The 8833-nt window shown below is 44.5% G+C and overlaps 1 protein-coding gene across 2 annotated transcripts; it reads left to right on the top strand.

The window, feature by feature from the left end:
- The first annotated feature begins 2015 nt into the window (after positions 1–2015).
- Positions 2016–8549, top strand: LOC109771704 (uncharacterized). Of its 2 annotated transcripts, XM_073499617.1 has the most exons (13): positions 2039–2166; positions 2262–2333; positions 2761–2934; positions 3089–3217; positions 4694–4833; positions 5363–5446; positions 5585–5698; positions 6000–6152; positions 6658–6691; positions 6745–6812; positions 7683–7853; positions 7947–8026; positions 8156–8494. In XM_073499617.1, exons 1-13 carry the CDS (start codon positions 2112–2114, stop codon positions 8175–8177), a joined length of 1296 nt encoding a protein of 431 aa, XP_073355718.1. In that variant the 5' UTR covers positions 2039–2111; the 3' UTR covers positions 8178–8494. The 2 variants fall into 2 exon arrangements, with proteins under 2 accessions (XP_020186021.1, XP_073355718.1); XM_020330432.4 differs by lacking the exon at positions 6658–6691 and having other exon boundaries at positions 2016–2166; positions 6714–6812; positions 8156–8549.
- The last annotated feature ends 284 nt before the right edge of the window (positions 8550–8833 follow it).

Raw genomic sequence — 8833 nt, 5'->3', positions numbered from 1 at the left:
TTCGGTCTACGAGGGTACGTGGACAACACTCTCCCCTCTCGTTGCTATGCATCACCATGATCTTGCGTGTTCGTAGGAATTTTTTTGAAATTACTACGTTCCCCAACAGCTTGGGACACTATGATCCAACCGAAGCATCTTGGGGGCCTAGGTTTCCGTGATATGGAAATCTTTAACCTAGCGCTACTTGCCCGGCAAGCGTGGAGAGTCTTGACGGAAGAATCCTCATTAAGTGCTCAAATACTAAAGGCAGTTTATTTCCCACAATGCAATCTTTTGGAGGCAGAGTTGGGATCACGTCCATCGCAGATTTGGCGAGCAATTTTAGATGGGAGACATATATTAGCTCAAGGCCTAGTTCGAAGGATTGGTGATGGGGACACCACATACATATGGAGGAATAACTGGATTCCACGGGATAGTTTCAAGAGGCCATTAGTGTCCTTGGTTCCTAACCCGCCAGAAAAGGTGGCAGAATTGCTAGACAACACTTCGGCGCAGTGGAAGGAGGGCCTAATCCGCACTGTGTTTACTCCTTTTGACGCAGAAGAGATCCTAAAGATACCAGTTTGCACTAGGAGGTTGCCGGACTTCTGGGCGTGGCATGAAGAAAGCAGAGGGGTGTTTACTGTTTGCTCGGCTTATCAGATGATCTTGAGAACGAGGACGAGCAGGGAGAGCTGGTGGCATGGCAGCGAGGGCTCGTCCACAGGGCAGGAGGACAAGGTATGGAGCGCTTTGTGGCACATCCAGGTTCCTTCCAAACTTCGCATGTTTCTTTGGCGTCTCGCCAGACATTCTATGCCCAGTGGTGAGGTTTTGCATCATCGTCATATGGTTGACACGGACTCATGTCCGCTGTGTGGAGCGAGGGATACATGGAGGCATGCCCTCCTGACCTGCTCGCTGTCAAGGAGTGTTTGGGCCTTGGCACCCGAGGATTTGGTCGAGAAGCTCATTGAACACCAGCAGGAGAGTGCTAAAGATTGGTTGTTTGCTTTGCATGAGAACCTGGACGGGAAAGATTTCATCCGGGTGGTGGTGACGGCTTGGGCAATATGGGGAGCCAGAAGAAAGGCTACTCACGAGGATATATTCAAGTCTCCGCATGCAACTGATGCATTCATACGGAGCTATATTTCAGAGTTGGATTTTATAAACAGGAGAAGCCAAAACCAGAGTGGACAGCGACTGGTCCGATCTTCGTCTTGGCAGCCACCGGTACTGGGAAGTGCAAAAATTAATGTTGATGGAGCAGTATCGAGAAGGGGAGGCACAGGACAGCAGCAGCGATTTGTAGGGACCAAACTGGTCTCTTTCTGGGAGCATCAGCGATGGTATTCAATCACATCACAGACCCCCCTACACTTGAAGCGTTGGCTCTAAGGGAAGCTCTGGCACTTGCTGATGATCTTTATATTCGACGCGCTCATATTGCCTCGGATTGCAAGGTGGTAGTCGATGACATAAAACGTGACAGCCACGCTTCTTATGGAGCGGTTTTGAAGGAGGTGTTAGATAGATCGTCCTCTTATATTTCTTGTGTTATAGTTCATGAATTTAGCAGCTCAAACTTTGAAACTCACAACCTAGCGAAACATTCTCTTACTCTTGGATTGGGCCGCCATGTTTGGTTAGGCCATCCAGGAGATCTTCCCTTCGTCCCTGTAAACATTGTGACGGGCTAATAAAGTTTCGCGAGGTTGTCTCAAAAAAAAAAAAAAAGCTAACGAGTTTCTCTCCCAACCGCCGTCCAAGAAGTAGAAGCGGTGGCGAGAGGGAGGTTCAAATTTCGAAATTTGAATCGAAGAGGCGGAGCAAAAGGGAGGGGAGGGCGTGCCCGTGGCTTCTGTCACCAGTGTCAGATCGTACGGTCAGCGGGAGGGCACGTGTCGACCCCCCATTGCATCCCCCCACCCACTCACTCCCGTTTCCCGCCCTTTTTATCCCCCCAGCCCACCTCCTCCCCCCCCCCCCCCTCTCTCTGTCTCTCCGACTCCAGAAGCTTCCGTCCCCGCCCGTTCCATCTTCACCGCCGGCGAAGAGAGAGAGAGAGAGAGAGAGAGAGAGAGAGAGAGAGAGAGAGAGAGAGAGAGAGAGCGGGAGGGAGGATGGGGACCCGGGAGCTGCCGCTGCCGACGTGCTTCGAGCTCCTCCTCGGCAAAGGTGACCCGTGGCCGAATCCATCGCTCTGTCTTCGCCTCCCTTCGCCGGCCGGCCGTACGTCTCACCGTTCGATTGATTTTCTTGCTATTGTGCAGAGCGTGACCGGTGGCCGCTGGAGGCCAGGCTCATCTGCGCCGCCCACGACGGCAGCGTCCGCAAAATCAAGAGTAATCCCCTTCTGCCCCCTCCGGTCCGGCGTCTCCGTCTGCTCTAGATCTGCCCGGCCGGGCCGGCCGCTTAGGGTCGATTTAGCCACTGTACGTGCGCGCGCCGGCCGCTGCCTTCTGATTTCGTAGGCCGATTTGCGGCGGCTCCGCGGTGCCTGATGCTGCTGGGGTTTTCTAGCTGCAGACCAGTGTCGATTTCTTGAGTAGCAATGGACGGGATTCTTGCTACGATTTCTAGGACTGGCAGCGAAGCTGGGAATTTGGGGGCTTTTCTAGTTGCAGTCTTGCAGATCAGTGACATTTCTTAATTAGTAGCACTGTAGCAGTGATGATTTCTTTCCAATTTGATGGAATTGCAGTATGCCATGGGATTCATGCTACGATTCGTAGCTAAAAAGGTGCCCCCTTTTTCATGTCTGAACTGCAGAGATCGCAAAGGAGCTGGACGTGCATGGGCACGGGATCCCGGTGACGGTGGCCAACACCACCTACATGGGAATGAACGCGCTGGACGCCGCCGGCGGCCATGGCAGCCTGCCGGTCTACCGGTACCTCGTCGAGGAGGTCAAGATGGACGTCGGAAACCCCGACACCGCTCAGGGTAATCTGTGCTAATGAACACGTGCATTTCCTTTCTGATCTTAGATAAAAATGTACAGTACTACCTTCTTTACAGAGAGGGAGTACAGAGTACTTACTACTACAATGTGAGACTATGGGTTTAATTTATGACTTGACCATCAACTCGCTGCTAGGTTTTACGCCCTTGGAGTATGCTGTCCAGAATGGACACCTCCCTGCCATCAGGTACCTTGTTGACCACGGCGCCGATCTGCACCAGGAACGTTCCACCCTCACTCTTCTTCATACAGCTGCAGTTCATGGTACAGACAAGAGGATCTTTCCCTCTGTTGTTATATATATGGCCTTCCTTCAGTGCCAGGATTGGTTTATGAGATATCTGTCCTTGTTTTGCTTCAAGCTGTTAAAAGCAGTTTACACCAACCTAAACGAGTATTCATTGGTTACACCGACCTAAACTGTTAAAAGCAGTTTTCCTTCAGTGCCAGGACTGGAACTTTGTTGCCCCAAAACAGTCGTACAACTCCACCATGTTGGTTGAATGTGGAGACAAATGATGTGGCGATGAAGTGAAATCATTTTACAAGGGCTAAGCTAACCTAAGATACACAATTTTCCTACTGCTGTAAACCGAACAGTTTTTCTTTTCTTGTTGCTCTAAATTAAAACAACTCTGATCTTATTGGCTTCTCATGTTTATCAGCATCTGCATAAGGGCCAATCTTGTAAAAATTTCTGCTGCTCTCAGATATGCAAAAAAGAAAATCCATGTGCCATCATATTGCTACCAGTTTTTGAAGGCAGTATATTTACCACATTTGTCGGTTGATATGCTTATATGCCATATTTTATTTTGTTCTAGCGGCCACTGAAACTTGCTAATGTCTGTTTTCTTCTTATATATATGTCATATTTCATTTTGTTCTAGCCATTGAAACTAGTAAATGTCTGTTTACTTATTCTGTTTCTTATCGATGTTATGAATGTCTGTTTCTGAAATATATGTTGTTAGCAGCAGCATAGATGAGACCTGAGAGGTATAACAACAAAAGTATGAAATCCCAAGTTGTGGCAACTGATCATAGTAATTCTTCGTATTCCGAATGTTTACTCAGTAAAATGTGAACCAACAAAGTTGCTCCCCCCCCCCCCCCCCCCCCTCTAGCAATTGAAACCTGGTTACCCAAAAACAGTTGTAGAATTCTACCATGTTGCCATAAATTAAAACAACTCTGATCTTATTTGCTTCTCATGTTCATCAGCATCTGCATATTGAGTCTTTTTAGCCGTAAACTTTTAACATAGTTGTCACATTAATTTGGGTTTCTATCTCTCACAAATGTAAAATACTCCATTTGTCATCATGGTGGTACCAATTTCTTTAGGCATTGTATATACCTTATTTGTCTGTGGATCTTCTTGCAGGATATCTATTTCACATACTATTTTGTTCTAGCCAGTGAAACAAGTTCCCAAAAAATGTCTGTTTACTTAGTATGTTAACTGTCTATTTATGCAAGTCTTTCGGGATAACTATTTGATACATTATCTTGTTCTAGCTGTTAGAAGTAGTTTTCCCTCAGATGACTGTTTATTTACTATGACTATGTCTTATGGTAACCGATGATGGTAATTCTTTGTTTGCCATATGCTTATTCAGGGAATTGTGGACCAGCAATATTGCTTATCCCTTCTACATACTGAAACTTTCTTGCCCAAAAACATTTTCATGTACTATTATTAGTGGCATAATCTTTGTTTTCCTTCTTTTTCTCCAGGGCGGTCTGAAATAGTAAAGTTTCTTCTTTCTAAAGGAGCTGATGTTGATGCACTATCAGATGCTGGGACACCACTCACTCTTGCTTCTCTTAGAGGACATGCTAGTATTCTGAAGATCCTTTTGCAGCACAATGCAGATGTACTTTTCAAATCTTTTGTTATGTCATCTTTTAACTCCTGTTCTCTTTTTTGCTGGGTTTTTGCTATGCTATCCAATTGCCCCACCTGTATTTGAGGGTCTTTTTGGTTAGTGACTTAGTTACTTACCTGTTTGTTCGACATCTGCGCTTGCCGCATTATTCTTTTCCTGCAACATGTGTCCTATGTTACTGACTCCAAAAAAGTGTGGTCGGCTTCCCTTAGGCTTGGCAAAGTATGACACTCATTTTCATCATCGACATGCTTAGTAAAAAGTATGGCAAATATCAGCAACCTTCGCAAACCAGTCAAGCATGCTCTGCTAATAGCTGTTATGTGTGAGCCACACCAGGCGTGGTGGCACTGGTGACCCACACAAGAACTCTGAAAAATCACTGGTGACCCACACTATATAAGCTATGCTCTTAGAAAGAAGTATCAGCTCAGCTTTTTTTTTCCCCTTACAAATGTTGTCTTTCTCTTGGGTCATATTTTGACATGGCATTAATTTCTTTTATTTATTTTTCCAGCCCAACAAGGGTAATGGTGTGTTTGTACCTTTAGACGTGGCATTAAACAAATCCTTTGTCTCCTGTGTGAAGCTATTGGTTCAGGTACAGTTTCCTCTGTTTATTAATTATATTTCAGTAGGAATATAGGATTTCTATAAACCGATGTTTGATTTAGTTATCTCTGTATTAGCAACTAGAAAATTGTTTGATGGGCTTGTCTTCTATGTTTGCATCTGATAGGGTGGGACTAATGTGAACGGCGATAATCCTTTGGCAAAGGCTGCAGAGAAGGGCCTAACTGAAGCTATTAAGTGTTTGGTGGAAGCTGGTGCAAACCCAAATGTTATTGACAGGGTGAGAATGCTCTCTTTTTGCCACATATTCTTGTGTCTTGCTTGGCTTTGTAGTTTCAGTATACATGTCTTAAATTGACACGCAACATCCTTACCAGTTATGACGTAAGTACAGCAACATTATGCTAAGTTGCATTTTTTTTACATAAGCTTGTCGCTGTTTCGCCTTTCCCCCTTTGTGCCATGTATTTTGTTAATTTGGTCAGTTGAGTAATACGGTTTTAAGTAGTAGTGTCGACAACATTGCTTATTTCCTAAATGTTGAATATCGCTTTGCTAAAGCTTCGCTTGTCCCTCACCAGTTTGGTAGATTGCCAATAGAGTTGGCTGCTGAGTATGGTACACGAGAAGATGTCGAGATTCTCTTTCCTTTCACCTCTCCCATTTCAACTGTGGCCAATTGGACTGTTGATGGAATCATTAAGCATGTGGAGATGGAAATCAAGCAACTTGAGGTACGTAGTTGTAGCAATTTTGTTGCATGCCCATGGCAATTGTGTCCACCTTAACTCTCTGAACAATGTTGGCATCAAGTAGGCGTTTAACTAAAACTTCATATAACAAGAATCTGAATTTCCCAAAGCTTAGGTTCCTATTCCTGCTCATCAAACGCACATGTATTTTCTTGCATCTGCATCATGGTTTAAGCTCTGTTCTGAAAACTCATTTTATTGGAATGATGTTTATCGGATAACTTGTTTTGCTCATATGTCACTGTGCTCAAATTGTAATTCATGAAATCTGTTTTTTTTTTCAAAAATAACAAGGAGGCAGATTCATTTTCTTAAATAGTTCTCTCCATTTCCTGTCTGCTTAGCAAGTGAGAACTGATTTTTTAAATCTTGCATTGATTACAACTATTTCTTGGATTCATTCACTTCACCTTAACATCTTAGTAGAGTAATGATTCTTCCTCACATGCATCTGACCTCCCAAGTTGAATATATATATGTTGTCCAGGATGGTAGTTTTGTGAAAAAGAAGATGTCTGACTCAAGTTATTGTGAGTTGTCCAGGATGGTAGTTTTGTGAAAAAGATGTCTGACTTAAAACAACAAGGGGATGAAGCATTTAAGAAGCAGGATTATCAAAATGCATCAGTGTTCTACACACAGGTATATTGTCAGGCTATTTTTTTTCTTTCTAGACTGGAGGTACAGCCATGAAACATGTTCCTCCATTCAAATTTGGTTGATCCATATTATTAAAATTGATTGACATTTGCAGTGTGTAAAAACTGACCAGTTATCTTGTAATGCTATCACATGAACTTGTTGAAAGATTAGTCACTGGTGTGTGCATCTTGTCACAATATGGAGTATTAGCTGGACATCATAGTCTGGAGAAGTTCCATTCTAGAGCTAGTGGTAAAAAACAATAGGGACACTTACATTGAAAATAAAACAAGAATGCATTGATGTCGGTCTTCCATTTTGTCGGGAGGAATTTTGTTGGAATTAAACCTGACTCGTACTAGTCGTGTCGACTAGAACTCCTAACCGAATAGGTACCTAGACGAGCCTGTGGCAATAAGCCAAGCCTCCGTGTGCGTGAGTACTAGTGCTGCTGCTAGATCGATACTTCAATCTATCAGTTAGCTATACGTGAGAGCTCTGTAATAGTGCTGCTGCTAGATCGATACTTCAATCGATCAGTTAGCTATACGTACGTGAGCTTCCGCCGGACTAATCAATCTAGTGCGCTGCTTTTGCTGTTTACGTGCACGACCAGCAGCGAGGTTGATTGGTAGCGGAATAAAGCTCAGCGTTCGTTGTCTTTCGTGTCGGTCGTCGCGTGTCATCGGAAAGTACTCGGTGGCATTGTCTGTGCCAATAAATTTCAGGTGGCAGATGGTCTTCTATCACTGTTTTCGTTTCTTGGTCATTGTACGGAGGACAATGACAAATGATTGGTCGTGTAAAGTGATCCAAGCATTTCTGGAATGTGGCAACTAGAGCAAGTTTTCACCGTTTTGTCTGGTGTAGGCACTGAAGATGGATAACTTCGACGCCAAGCTGTTATCAAACAGGAGCCTCTGCTTGCTTCGCATGGGTGAAGGGCGAAGGGCTTATGAGGATGCAGCTGAATGCACAAAGCTGCGCCCGAAGTGGGCAAAGGCGCACTATCGGAAAGGGGCAGCTCTAATGTTCATGAAGGTGCATTCAGTGGGAGGGTTGAAACTGACAATTTCATTGCTGCTTTCACATGTGTCATGTCATTTGATTCCACCGTGCTCTTGTGTTGCGCAGGAGTATGATGCTGCGTATTCCTCACTCTCGCGGGCTCTGGAGTTGGACCCGGAAAGCGAAGAGATCGAGAAACTATTCTGGTAAGGAATCCATCTTCCATCTTGTGCTTTTTTGAGGTTAACATTCCTAGCTGCTGCAGATTCTTGTTGTTGCTGTAACCGGTAGAATCTGTTCCTTGCTTAAATGTTTTGGTCAACCGAATTTTGCAGGGAGGCGATGGAGCTGAAGTGATCATCTTGCAACTGCGGAGGGAAGCTCAGGCAGAATGGGAGCTCTTTCGTGTGTGTGTGTGTGTGTGTGTGTGTGTGTGTGTGTTTTCTCAGACAAAATACTGAACTTTTAATTATGGCGCCTTTCTGTGCGCGATTCATGGAGGACCTTAGCAGATGCTTAGGGCAAACCATGTTGCTGGCTGCTTATTTTGAGTTCTCTGAAACTTGCATCTTGTTAGTATGTGGAAGTGTGGCAGCAGTGGATGATGAAATTCCTAACTGTGCTAGAGTGAAATGTTTGGCAGAAGATCAGTATATTCAGACCTTATTGTGTTCCGTAATCTTTTGGTCCATTTTGGATCGCATGGAAAAAAAAATTAGACCTTATTGCGACAAGCTGAAAGTTGTATGGCAGATGCTAGTTAAGTAGCTTGTTGTACAGGGTTAACTAGAACAAGAATCAGTAGCCATCATGTTGCAGTTTGGTAGCATACTATTACCTGGGCATCCCTATAGATGTTGCCATCCCCAAATCTTGAGCATTCTGGCCATCTTGTGTTTGGTAGCAGTTCAAGCATTCCGGCCTTAGAATCATGCGCATGCGGTGATTGCTCGAACTGCTGCCATTGATCCATTCATAGATTTGTGATTTGAAGACGCCGCCCTGATAACATG

Source organism: Aegilops tauschii, chromosome 5 (genome assembly GCF_002575655.3).
Source record: "Aegilops tauschii subsp. strangulata cultivar AL8/78 chromosome 5, Aet v6.0, whole genome shotgun sequence".
Classification (NCBI taxonomy): domain Eukaryota; kingdom Viridiplantae; phylum Streptophyta; class Magnoliopsida; order Poales; family Poaceae; genus Aegilops; species Aegilops tauschii.
Note: the sequence above shows the minus strand (reverse complement) of the source record. Positions and strands in the feature narration are given on the sequence as shown.

What these genes read in the sequence shown, in the direction of transcription:
- LOC109771704 (XM_073499617.1), top strand. Translation starts at nt 2,112, where the DNA reads ATGGGGACCCGGGAGCTGCCGCTGCCGACGTGCTTCGAGCTCCTCCTC. An exon ending in TCATACAGCTGCAGTTCATG is followed by an intron (nt 3,218 to 4,693) that starts GTACAGACAAGA and finishes CTTTTTCTCCAG; the next exon opens with GGCGGTCTGAAATAGTAAAG. An exon ending in ACCCAAATGTTATTGACAGG is followed by an intron (nt 5,699 to 5,999) that starts GTGAGAATGCTC and finishes GTCCCTCACCAG; the next exon opens with TTTGGTAGATTGCCAATAGA.